The sequence below is a fragment of the Mastigoproctus giganteus genome, unplaced genomic scaffold (assembly GCF_048544385.1).
Source record: "Mastigoproctus giganteus isolate SK-2022 unplaced genomic scaffold, ASM4854438v1 scaffold_15, whole genome shotgun sequence".
Classification (NCBI taxonomy): domain Eukaryota; kingdom Metazoa; phylum Arthropoda; class Arachnida; order Uropygi; family Thelyphonidae; genus Mastigoproctus; species Mastigoproctus giganteus.
Genome location: NW_028328292.1, coordinates 5,918,144 through 5,932,596, shown reverse-complemented (window position 1 = coordinate 5,932,596; position 14,453 = coordinate 5,918,144). Strand labels below are relative to the sequence as shown.

The window sequence follows — 14,453 nt, the reverse complement described above, 5'->3', positions numbered from 1 at the left end:
AGAACCAGGGGCCTTAACCTAGGCCATATAACCATAATATAACATACATTTTTATCCATAATAAACATTCTATAATGCAAAGCCAGTATTTTCTCTATCGCTATATATTTCACCTAAATATCAGTTCAACACTACAAGTGGCCTCCACACAAATGGCAGCCTCCTAAATGTAAGACCCACCAGAATTAATGCTCAGAGATACCATGACAATATATGTATCCATATTTGCAAAAGCAGAACTCAAAATATGCTAAGACAATATACAAGTTTGGCCAATAGTATTTCACATTTATTGTGAAATACTATTGGCCAAACAAGTTGTCAATTAAAATATGACAATATGGCAACCTTCTGTAAGTAATATTGCACCAAAAGTATGCGTGTTTATGCCATTACAGTTGAAACTGATGAAGAAGGCAATATGGCTCTCTTAACCATTAAGACCATTGTATTCTGCATTAAGCTAATGTTATAGAAAAAATTCCCAGGCCAGCACAACAAGGTCGTTAATATGTGCAAAATGTGTCCATCGATGATGTGCAGCCACCCATGTGTCCAAAAATACAATTATTTTGTATCTAGCCCACAGAATTTGGGGTAGATAGCTAACACAATCAATAATATAGAGTCACAGTTTCAAGTAAAACATATACAGGCAGTTCCCGCTTTACGAGTTCCTGGGTTTACGAGTTTTTATTTCTCAAGTATCAAGTATCAACAAAATCAAAAATATGAACATTAATTGCAAAAAAACGAATGTTAAACATTCATAAATACTGCATTTCAAACCACGCTCATAGCTATACAATACATTACAATGTACCTCCGCATATGATATTAATCTGTTCCAGAGGCACCATCGTATTGTGAATATATCGTAATGTAAACCCAATAACACATTGTTTTTTGGTTATTTGTTCCGAGACCTCGGAAGTTGAAATTTTTGCTATATAACTAAACTATTTATCTCTCTAAAAAGTGATTTTTTTTGTAATGAAAATTTTATTAGTTACCAATTCAAATCATTAAATGCATGACACTCATCATTATCATATGTTCTGGCATAAGAATCAGTTTTGAACGCTTTTGTGATATTTTTCTAAAACACATTTCTGGAGGTCACTACCATAAAACAATAAAAACAATTTGCACTTTCTGATTTATTTGGCTTTTCTGTTAGTGCAATCAGTTATGACCGGGTAGTAAACTCAATGTTATTGCATTTGCGAAAATACTGATAGCTAGAATTGTGTGGGTTTTGATGTTAATATGGTGAAATGTGTTTCCCCTTCACTGAAATCTTCAATCATATAAAAAACATAAATAAATTTTCTCTTCATTCCTTTATTCCAAGATTGGTTTTCGCATCACTTTGTGCCTGAAGTAAAACAATATTGTGAAGATAAAAATATTCCTTTTCGGGTGATTCTGATTTTAGATAATGCACCTGGCCACCCACCATTTCTGCAACATCACCACCCTAATATCAAAATAAATTTTTTGCCACAAAATGTGACACCACTTTTACAGCCAGTGGACCAGAGCGTTATTTAAACGTTTAAAGCGCATTATCTTCAAAAGACATTTGACATGCTAATTAATGCAACTGATAAGGAGGGAGGTCCAACTGTTAAAGAATTTTGGAAAGAATTCCATATTTTAGATGCAATTAAAATAATACAACCAACCTGGAACAAAATTACAGAGAACTTGAAGGGTGTTTGGAATAAATTGTCCTCAGTTTATTGATAATTTTGAAGGATTTTAAGAACCAGCAGAGATTGTACAAATGAAACAGAAGCAGATTGCTAACCAATTGCAGCTTGCATTTCTTCAACTGATGTCACTAATCTGTTTCAAGCACAATGGAGAGCTCACAAATGAAGACCTCTTTGAAATAGCAAAATGTGAAGAAGCTGAGAAAGAAGATTTAACAGCTGAAACTCTTGTTCATTCCTTCACTCTCAAGGAGCTAGACGAAGCTTTTCAACACATAGAAAAAAGCAATTGAGATTTTCAATTCACAAGATTCAAATTTGGAGCATACTAGGAAAGTTGCTACTGATTTAAAAAATGCTTATGTATGCTATCGCGAAATTTATAAAGAAAAGAGAAGATTGTCTTGGAAACAAATACCTCTTGATGCATTTCTGAAGATGACTTCTTGTGCCACCAACAAGTGCCAAGACAACAGACCAACAATTAGTGATCAACGAATGTGCATTTCGTCGATGATGATGAAGAATAAACATTCTTTAACATTTGCAAGTCAGAAATAATTTCTTTATTATTATAATTTGCTTGATTTTACAAGCTATGTTTTTATTTCTTTGAATAAATCAATCATTGTTTAAGCATAAACTGATTATCTAACTAATTTCATTGTTGAGAACATAACCCCTGATTTTAACATTAGATCTATGGGAAAAAATTCCCGTTTTGCGAGTTTTTGCTTTACAGGTGCACGCGAGGAATGAATTAATTCATAAAGTCAGGAACTACCTGTAATGGCAGCCATTATGTAAAAGTATATACAAAACAACCAAGTGAATAACAGAAAATTGTATCACTTCAAGAATGGAAGTGATACAATTCTATCAGCTATAAAAATAGCATCTTCTGACTCATCACAACTTCATGTTCTTTTTGTACATATTTCTTAGACTGGGAGTGGCCAAAATCACACTTATAAAAACGATTATACAAGAGCTAACTTGAAAGCTAAATCACCAAGATAAGGAGCCGTTCACTATCTAGTGAATACAAGACAATCTGTAAATAGGGTAATGTGACAAGCGGAATGCTAATGCACTACTGTATAGCCCCTGTCCCCAAAAGGACAAGGTCATAAACTGGCTACTAATCGGGTGGTCATAAAAGCTATGTCGTCCTTTTCATTTTTGTCTATTCCAAGAAGTGGGTTTTTTTGACTACCAAAGCAATTAAGAATGTCTGCATAGTTATCAAAATTTGTACGGTATATCTGTGTAGTATGCTTGTTATTTATGTTATTTATGCTTGTTATTTTAATTTATGTGTATGGGAATACACATAAATTAAAATCATTATGGCTTTTTACTCGTTATAGCCGTGATATCGTTATTTCCGTGCTCATTATAACCAAGTTTGACTGTGTGTGGTGGCGGCGGCCACATAAAGTATCACCGAAGTTTATATTCATCAGAAAATATTACAGATTCCCATTTCTCAATTGTCTAATTAGCATGTTCTTTAGCCCAATTTAGTCTTTTTTTTTTTTTTTTTAATTATAAATTTTTCAATAAGGGCATCTTACAAGGTTGATATGCTTTCTAGCCACTCATCGCAATCCTTTGTTGGACAGTTCTGTTACTTGAATTTACCCAGTATACTCCTTCCACGTGAATTTTAGTCTGTGGAATGTGCATGACAGTCACAGAGGCACACACACTTCAAAACTCTGTCCTGTTCTGCACTACTTTCCTGTTTCAGCCCTTTTTATTTTGATCTCTCCAGTCTCACTTTTTTTTTTTAAGTAACCTACATAGATTGGTTACAGCCAACTTATGTAGCTGTATGTTGGAAGTCCTCCCTGTCAAGAGCAATAATTGCACTTTTTTTTCTTGGAATTAACTGAGTGTTTGCCATACCACTGTTGAACAGGAACTGAAGACAGATAGCAGCAGATGGATGCTTTTATATACAATGTGATACAATACCACTATAATATTACAGAATGATGATGCAACATCACACTAGTTTTACAGGATGATGTAATAGTGTTTTGAGATGACATAATTACCCATAGAAGTAGTTATTAAAGAAATATTAAACTTTAAGAGGTTAATGCAATTTATGTGGCCACAAATGCAGCAGCAATATCACTTTTTAATTTTTATAAATTTGTATGAGCAGAATGTGAATCCTGTGAATAATAATGCCAAATCACATGGCAATATCATGGCTTTTACATACTGAAAAGAGTGTAATATTTATTGTTGCATTCTAAAATAACCAACTAACATTTGCATCTCTATATTTATTTGTTATTGTTATTTTTATAGTCAGTTTGGATTCTTCGATTCCCATGAACAGGTGGTGAATATGAAGCAGCAGTGGGTGAGCGACAATTTTTTGTTAATTTAAATTGTACTATATAGGAATATTGTTATTACTGTCTATAACAAAATAAAATGAAAAAAATAAATGCACATTGATGGTAATTTAGAATTATAAACTTCCTTAGTACAAGCTAAAATGAACAACAGAGATAATGCAATTCACTGTTCATATACTACCATCCAAAGCACCTCTGTAGCCAGGTGGGAAGGAGCAGCAGTGCATAGCACACGCTTCTTGATTAGACCGGGGTTCGAGCCCGTCACCACCAAATACGGAGGATGCGGAAAGGTCAGGGAATGACCATCGCATATCCCAGAGCAATATGGCCTTAGTTGCTAATGCTCCTAAAAACCAAATAACAAACACCTACCATCCATGTTATGGTTTACAGTCTTCAGATGAAATATTTTCTACACTACTTGAGAACTGTTTAAAGGGATTTGACTTTTCTTCAAATGGCTTTAGAGAGTAGCAAATGAGCAAATCATTTGAAATTACTCATTGGCGCACTTGATAAAAACCTGGTAATTAACAACTTCATAGTAAAGCATTCAATTCAGTAGATGGACACAGTTTATTTCTTTTACTAAAAATGCCTAAAAGTAAAAAAAGTAAATTGCAGCCATTATCAACCCACTGCAGGATGGAAGCCTCCTCAACAATTCATGCTGAGGGAAATGGACCATAATCTGCCACGCTGGTCCAGTGCGGGTTGGCAGATCGACCGTATTTAGCAGTCAGGGGCTTGAACCCCGGTCTACTCAAAGAGTGTGTGCCGTTGCACTCCCGCTCCTGACCACTTGGCTACGGAGGCCACTAAAAATGCCTAATACTTAATCAAATAATAAATGCTGCAGCAGTTTCCTACGGAATTATCTAGCAAAAGCTTTCATATATGGAAGTAAAATTGGTGCCATATTCCTTGTAACTTATCTAGATAATGCTTCTTCCAGACTAGCGCGAAAAATTATTGCCATAACTTCCTTGAGCTGTATCTTGCTTCCAGGATAAATTAATGTATAATTATTGTTCAGCTGCAGCTATCCAGTGTTTGTCACCTTGTTTCTGTGATACCTGCTATCCTAATTCTTCTGCTAATTCTACTTCTTTGCCATTGTTAAAGATAGTCAGATTGGTACCTGTCTTGATAGCTGTTCTAGCATCATGTTTAGCCTTGTCTTGTTTATCTGACAAGTACTGTGAGAATTTTGTTGACCCCAGGCAGCATCCCAGCTGGTATGTGTCTGGATTGTTTCTTCTTGTGAGAGAAAATATTTCAATCAATAATTTATACAGTTTGGTTGTCTTAATAACATATTGTGAACCTATTGTTGTTCCTTCATTAGCCACTTTAGTTGCTCTCTATTGGTAGGTTACACCTTGAGACAGTGAGGAATGGAAATACTTCATCTGTGTGAATTTAAAATCTATTTATTACTAACAGAGTCTAAAAATTGAACATTTCACAGATGTTTCTCCTGTGCTTCTTCAGTGATTGTAATCTTGCTATTACACTCTCACAAAAACACTAAACTGACAATGTTGTCAGTTTCTTATTTTGGTGTTTTTGTGATGGGGTAACAGCAAGGTTACAATCACTAATAAGTGGAGAAAACATCCATGGAGTGTAGATTTTTTAGACTCTGTTATAAATAGATTCTAAACTTTACATAGGTGAAGTGCTTTCATTTCAAATATTTTGATCAGAATAACTTGGTGCAACGTGCTGTTCAAACATTATATTAGACAAAGAGTGGTTAGCACCCTGTTTGCTACCCCAACCTTCCAAATCTAGCTTTGGAAATGTCAGGAATTTTCTTCCTGGTTAGATATCCTCAGCCCCTTCAGACTCCTATGAACTTTATATGCTTACATTATTTTATTATTCACTGAATGTAATTTCAATGAGTTTCACACTGTTTTTCAATGTAGTCTCTACACAGCTGGTTAACATATTTTTTTAATTAGGTGTACAAGACTGATGCATTTGGACTAAAGACATTATTCCAACAAGGATTAGTGCACATGTTCACCATGGCAGGAGTTCATCATACCCAGTGGCATAGAAATATAACTGTTATTGATAGGTTTATCTTACCATTTTTAGACTGATAACTGTGTAGTATCTGGTTATTCACGTGGTTACAGTATCAACATATCGCAATCATGACTGTTGTGATACTTGTGTTGTTAAATTTTATTATTCTATTCTCTGCCCATGGAGATTGTTATAGTGCACTGTAATGTTATATTTATTTATGGGAAAGGAATAGAAATGGGTATTAGTTATTTTATGTAGATATTTTACTCTTTTGTCTCTCTATATCAGTCTTACTCTTTTATCTCAATCTATATGTCAGATTGTGTATAATATAATTGTGCCATCATTTAATGATATAAATAGTGTGGATTATAATATACAGTCGATTCTGGTTATTTGGGACACATCAGGACTAGTACATTTTGGCCCGATTAAGCGGCTGCCCCAATTATCCGAAGTTTCGCGTAAAAAAAAAAAGCTAAAAATACAATGGACCCCGCTTTACAATCGATTCACTTTACAATCAAATCACGTTGTGATGGAGTCACCATAGCAAAGTACTGGTCACTATATGATGTGTAGTAAGCACCGGTCATTGTGATCACGTTTGTGAATTGAATTTTAATTCTATTAAATGGCGATTCTAATTAGTGAAAATAGGAGGAATATTATCCACAGGCTATAAAAGTAAAGATATATTAAGCACAAATTTACCCTTTATTACCTTACCAATTAAAAAATGAAATGATACGTGATAATCGGAATAATAATTAATACTGTAATATGTACATACTAACTAGTTGACATTTCTGTTCACTGACTTTTGTGGGTGGGAGTTAAAATTTAAAACAGTAAAAAGATAAGCAATCAATAACAAAGAACATGGCACATATAAATTGCAAGTAACACGATACGCACAAGTGACAAGTGACGAGTTACGAAGCTTTAAAAATAGGAATGAAGAGAAGATTCTGAAAATTTATTTTTTATATGATTGAAGATTTCATTTCAGCTGTCGATATTATCAGAAATTCAATAAGATCGAGCTTCCTATCCATTTATGATAGATTGCACTAACAGAAAAGCCCAATAAACAGGTGACTGCTAATTGTTTTTATTGTTTTATGGTTGTTGACCCCCAGAAATCTGACCAAACCACGTGGTACGGTTGGAGACAATCGTAGGGTAATCTCCAGTGCTGCAGTCTCCTGCCCTGATTAAACAGCATGTTGTCCCAATTAAGCGAAGTAAACCCTGGCTATTTTCTCGATTGAGTTCTGTTTTTTAATATTTTCCCCAAATGAACGGCTGCCCTGATTAACCGATGGCCCCAAATAACCGGAATCCACTGTATTATATATTAAAAGCAGTACTTATTATTATTATTATTATTGTTAATTGGTTGCATTTTATATTTTAGCATAATAGTTATCATTTTTCCTGTGATAAAAATTATTATATATATAAATCCTTAATACTTTCTTTTTTTTTTTTTTGTGTGTACACAAAAACTCTGAAATTCTGTACATGAAATGAATTGTTGAAAATCTGAAAGGCTGATCTTCTATTTATCATTAAGAGAATAACTGTGGTATTTGGTTCAGCTCACTTGAGCTTTTATTTTAAAAGTTACGTGTCAATAATTAAAGAAAAAAAAATTTACATATCACATAAATATCATTAGTATTTATAATTTCTTATTCCATAGTTAATTATGAACTCATTCATACTTAGGCTATTTTTCTATATTCTCCTTTGTGCAGTCATGGTAACTCCTTGCTTATTGTGCTTTTCTGAATCATATATTTTTATCATTACCCAGTTTTTTCTATTATGGGATCCCCTTCTTACAAATTTTAGAACACCTTCATTTTCTTCTCCATTTTGGTGATCAATGGGTATGCAGTGTATCCCTATCTCACTTTTTTTGATTGTTCCTAAATATGTGGATCATATCTATTCATACTATGTTCTCACTTCTCTCTCTCTCTCTCTCTCTCTCTCTCTCTCTCTCTCTCTCTCTCTCTCTCTCTCTCTCTCTCTCTCTCTCTCACACACACACACACACATACAGGGAAATTTTATATTTATTTAACATTTTCACTTTGTAGCACTTTTCAAGGCATAGCAGTTCCTTGCATCTGTCCTTGAAAAAGGAATTGCTATACTTATGTGGCTAGCCCTCTTTTATTTCTCTGACTATCACTAAAAAAATGAAAGAAAGAATGAATTTGATGATTAATTAGAAATAGGAGCAATAAAGCTTACAAATGCAAAACCCACTTTACAGAAATCTATTTTTTTATTATATTGCCCTTGATGTTGAAATGCAAAAAAAAAAAAAAAAATTCCATTTGAAACAGTGAAGTAGTTTTATCATGGCTAAAAAAATTGTATTTGAATACATTTAATGTAAAATTTTAAACTATTGAATTGTTGCCTTGGTAACAGTTTGAAATGCACTAAAGCCCCATGTGTCTTTAGCATCTTTTGTCTGCTCTGACTGGTTTCCGGTTTTTAGGATAAGAAAATCCAAGGAGGAGGCATGGGGTCTGCATCCTTCCTTGGGATTAGTTAACTGAATTCTGCTTGAAGTCAGTTGTTTGCATTATCAACAAGATTCAAACCTACATCTTTCCGAGCAGAAGATGAGTAGTTTAACAGTACACTGCCACAGAAGCCTTAATAAGGTAAACATATATAATTAAGTTTTTTGATTAGTAGAAATGATAACCATTTCTTTAATCAAATCAATATTTTTAATGCATTTTGATAGCAAATTTGAAAATCAGATACTTACACCTCCAAAAAATTGTTATGACTATGAATAGATAATGATTAAAAGAATGAAACAAAATTAAATGTGCCTTGGATTAAATACACCCCTGAAAAGTTCATTGTAACAGGATTACATTGTACTGCTATATTATAACTGTGTGAAAGGCAGTTTGTCAAAATATCAGTTATAAAACACCAAAAAAAATCTGTGAAAGAGGTAAATACAATATGTAGGAAAGATATATATGACAGAAAGGGAGAGTAAGGAGGCATGCCTCTAATCAGAAAATATGTGGATTCAAGAAGAATATATATCTATTGGATGAGGGGGGAGAGAACATTGGAATAAATTTGAATTAGTCAGATGTGATGTAAAGAGTGGAACAACAAAACAGACTGTCATATTATAGAGGAGGTATCAATGATCAAGACCTACACTACACTGAAGCCGACCGGGCTAGCCGGGTGGGTAAAGTGCCTGCCTGGCAACCCAAAGGTCGCGGGTTCGAATCCCGCCTTGGGCTTGAATCAAAGTACTGCAAAAATATTGGGAGGTCCATTATGGCCACAGAAGCCGATGCGCCAACAACTAACAAAAAAAAAAAAAAAAAAAAAAAATCTACACTGAAATTTGCAGACAGGACATTTATCTAGTAGCAGTTAGTTTTTTGAACTATCAGGATGACTGCTTTTTACAGTAACCTGTTAAGAATGTCACTAGGGAAATAAGTAATCTTCTAAGGAAGGATTTTCATTTCTAAATAAGGACTATGTTAGCCTCAGCCTAACATATGACAAAATCAGTGGAAGCAACTGAAATGCCTAAGGGATATACACAATAAATGGGAAGTGTTCCAAATAATTCTAGGTGCTGCACACCCTTTTATACCTTATGAAGGTACTGTTCAAGTTGTAAGCCAAAATGGATGACCAAATATTTGATAAAATTAGTATCAGGAAAGGCTGCTCAGAATATCTATAAAATTATCAAGAGACCCTGTTCAATGCGTAATTACAAATTGGTTTGTAATTGAGTTACTTAAGGGGATGAAACAGGCTAAGGCAGATTATGAAAGGGATTTGGCAAAGAGATTTAAGAATTCTTTGCATGTGTAGACACTAAATGGAAAAGAATGAACCATATTAGCCTGGTACAGGGAAGCAGCAGAATCAGTATTGATGACCCCACAAAGACAGCTGATGAGTTGAACAGGTTCTTTGCATCTGTATTCACAAAATAACAAATTTTTAAATGAAATAAGCCTTAGTTCAGTTAACAATTATTATTAAATTAATTAAGAATAAGTGAAAACTCTATAGGAGAAATTATCAGGTTTAAAAGTGAAGCAAACAAAAGATGTTTGCTGATGGTATCTTTCTGGTTACGCTGAAAAAATGTGGCTAAGAAGGTTACTAAACCCTTAACTGTAGTGGAGACATCCTATATTTTTTTTGGTGAAGTTTAAGGCAATTGGAAATGTGTAAATTTGTTCACCGTACACAAAGAAGATTTTAAGAGTGATTCAGACATCTGTAGACTTACAAATCTGATTTCTGTTGGAGGAAGAATTGTGGAATAAATGATTAAGAGTGCAGTGCAGGGTCGTTTTGATAGTAATATTATTATAAGAGAATTGCAATGTTATTTTGTTAAGGTAAGGTCTTGTTTGACCAACTGCTAAAATATAAGTTGTCACAAAGGAACCAGATCCAAGGAATAACTTTAATATAATTTACTTAGATTTTATAAATGTTTTTGATATAATCTCACATGGATGTTTTGTGCATAAGTTTGGAGATGCATAATCATTGGGCAAGAGGATAATTATCTGCAGTGGATAAAGGAAAAATGGTTAACTGGTAGAAGGCAATATTGATGATGGTATTACAAGTTTTACATCAAACTTTGCTGATTATATTAAGGCAGGCAGGGATTGTTAACAACAACAATGAGGGTATTTTACTACAACAAGGCTTAGATAAATTTTGCAAATAAAAGTAGTATTTAAGTTTTAATGTAATACAGTAATGCATTACATTAAAACCAGTAATAGTTTTAATTAAAGATTCTACATCTGGATCACAGTAATTCCAAGTTAAATTATTGACTGGAATTTTTTCAGTAGAGATAAACAGATAACTGTTCCACTTTATAAATCAGTAGTCAGATCACATCTCAAATAATGGCACAGGTCAGGAAGCCTTATTTCAGGAAAGATATTAGCTTATTTGAAAAGATTCAAAGGATGACATAAGATTAATTGCGGATGCAAACTAATATTTCTAGAAATATTCCAATTTGCGAAGTCTAGAAGCCTGGAATCTGCAAAGCATCTAAGTGAGGTTTTTATGGACTTATAAAGGATTCAATATACTTAATAATGAGGGTATTTTCCCTTTCTAGGATGACACAAAGAATTGTACACAGAATCAAATCAATCAAGGAAAGATAAATATCAACTGGATATATGAGTATTGCCTTTAGTCAAAGGATGATCAGCTGTTGAAGCAAGTTCAACTAGCTTTGTGAAAACAGCGAGCCTATGTAGATTTTAGATAGGGATTAGTAAATATTTTGTGGATAAAATATAAGACAAACTTTTTTTTTAATGAAGGATGCTGTATATGCTTTGCTTTCTTGCATAATTTTATCATTTTGATACTAATACTAGTGTGGGTTAAATTTGTTTTTGTCCCTTTCCCCTCACCTTGAGCAGTAAGGCTTTCCATGTTGCATGATTATGGAGTACACTAGAATGATAATTACTATTGGAAAAATAAACACATTTCTTTTCATAAAGACAGTTGCCTTTTAAATGGCATCAGGGAACTTTTCAAGGTTCCTTTCAATTATAGATTACTTGAAATAAACCATGAAAAATTCAGGACATAGCATTTGATAATTTTTATTTGAAAATTGTATTAATTCTTTTTTTCAGCTTTTAGCCAAATATAGGCTTTTCTGACTTTTGTCATCAGCATATATACTAGGGGTACAAGTTTGCAATTAGTACCTGTTCCAGCTTTAGCCTATTTTGAATATAATTACTGGAATAGAGTTGGAATTACTTTGAAAGTCTTGTTCAGGTTCTGATATTTGCTTTTTTTTTTTTTTTTTTTTCCTTCTCTCTCTCTCACACACACACACACACACACACACACACACACACACACACACACACACACACACACACACACACTCTCTCTCTCTCTCTCTCTCTCTCTAGTTGTGCAACTGATAAATACTGAGATGCATTCCTGTGAGGATTGGATTATCTTCAACATCAATTGAGAACATATGTTTTCTGAGCTGACACGTTTGTATGGAGAACACAAGTACTAGTTGGTCAGTTTTGGATGTCTTATTTGGCTCACACACATTATGACACCCTGGACAGGTTGTGTAAGAGCATTTTTGGTTTCATATTTCCATTTCTAAATTTTGATACCTGCCTTTACTATGAAATCCAGATTATGGTTCTGTTCCATCATGCTTCTTCAATAATGCTGATTACCCACTAAAATAATATTAGCAGCTGATCTATGCTAAAATGGTTTCCACGATTTACACAATCGCACCAATAGAAACAGAATTAGGGTGCCATGTATAATTTAATTTGCATTGTATATTGTTTGGATTGTGAAATTCTGTGAGTTTTTATACTGGATTTCTTAGATTAGGATTGTCTTTATTATCCAGAAAACCATGTAGAATAAATACCATAGGAAAGTGAAACCAAAGATCAAATTATATGAAGTTATTAGATTAGTGTATGTTTGGTTGCTCATTAATAAGAATAAAGTTGATAAGATGAACATTACCTTTCTGGAACTGTTTTTACTGTATAATATATTATTGCATTTTGTTATATTGTAAATATGTATTATTTTTTTTTTATATGATGTTACTTTTACTTTTTAACAAATTCATTATTGAAATACTGATCTTTTTATAAAATCTTTGAGAGATTTTGTGTTTGTTAAAATATATTTGTTAATTTGTATTTAGCATGGCTTCTTGGATGCTGTGTTTTTGGTAATATTTTTTACTAACAATTTTTTCTTTGTATTTACCTAATCAAAGATGTTAGCCTCTGTTGATAAGGTGTAAATTTACTTTTTGTTATTTTTTAAAGGTTATTTATTACAAGTTGTCTTAGTAGAATTTTGTTTTTATAACAGAGTGTAATATAACTTATGAAATGTTTATATGATTGGATTGTGCGTGCGTGTGTGTGTGTGAAGGCTAACTAAAATTGCAATTAGAATCTTAGAATCAATATATACAGTATATATATATATTGATTTTAGTTACAATTTTCTTCTTTTTTTTTTTTGTCAGTATTCAAAATTGATTTTCTTATGCATTACAGTATTAGTGGGTGCAGTACTGGTAGTACTGCACTTAGGGTTACCACGATACATAACTAAGCCACTTGCTGAAAATTTAAATTATAAACTATATTTAGCCATTTTTGATTTGTTATTTTAAATTAAAAAAAAAAAAAAAATTAAGTATCGAACCTAAATAAATTAATTAATGTTATGTACCGTTACAGTTTCTCACAGTCTATCAATACAGTACTAATATTTTAGAGTTATTGTGGTCAGTTTGTACTCCTCGTAATCCTCCCAGCAGTGATTATAATTAACTACAGTAGGCAAATTGTGAAAGGTACATAGTCACATAATAGTGGATATTTAAAAGTCCACATCCAAAGTTGGTGCAGAACCCTTTGAATTCTTGTGCAGTTTTTCTTAAGAGATTCACACCGCTCTTGACCTTGTTCATTTGCCATCTAATGAACACGGTATTCTGAACTTTATTAATGTAATATTATGACTGAAAGATGGTAAAGAAATATGTGAGTAGAACTAAAAAGAACATATGCAAAATAAGTTCACATGGAGTGTAAATTTAATTGTACGAGACCCAGTACAGCTGTACTGGTTGCAAATACCTATAGCAACGCTGTGTATACAAAGTTGCTAATAGGTATATATGTGATCCCATCAGAATCAATAAATAGATCTGGAAGTGGATTTGAACAGTCTGTCCAATATATACATAGTCTTTGACTAAAGTTCAGTAGTATATTGATATAGCTGTGATTTGTTTTTGGAGGTTTATTTAATGTCTAGGCAGCAGTCCTGTAATTTGAGTATCAGAAATATTTAATGTAAATGCTGTACTGTACTTACCATTTGCTTCTGAAGTAGAAATTGTAAATGAAGGAAAGGCAGTTACATAGTGACAGTATTGCATGAGGGGAATTTGGGTCAGTAAAAAGAGAGTCCAGGGTTGACTGAGGTCAGGGCACAAGAAGAGGCAAATGTAATATCCTCCATTTAATGCATGGTTGGAACAGATATAAAAGCCATTTCCAAATTATTGGAATGGATTATATGAAAAATGAACTATGAAATTTATTAATGAAGTACATTAACAAGTTATTGATCAGCTGTGAGCCTTTCAACAGCCTTTAGAAACATTTGTAAAAAAAATTCCTGCAGCATCACCTATTTCATGTAG

General features: G+C 33.1%; 1 protein-coding gene across 1 annotated transcript in view; it reads left to right on the top strand.

Annotated features, from left to right (window-relative positions):
- The window catches only part of Ppt2 (palmitoyl-protein thioesterase 2), a 66,579-nt gene extending 60,366 nt beyond the window's left edge, over positions 1-6,213 (top strand). The window contains exons 8-9 of the mRNA XM_090389383.1: positions 4,044-4,098; positions 6,070-6,213. Of these exons, the coding sequence (XP_090245509.1) occupies positions 4,044-4,098; positions 6,070-6,213 (199 nt within the window). The remainder of the gene's footprint in view (positions 1-4,043; positions 4,099-6,069) is intronic.
- The last annotated feature ends 8,240 nt before the right edge of the window (positions 6,214-14,453 follow it).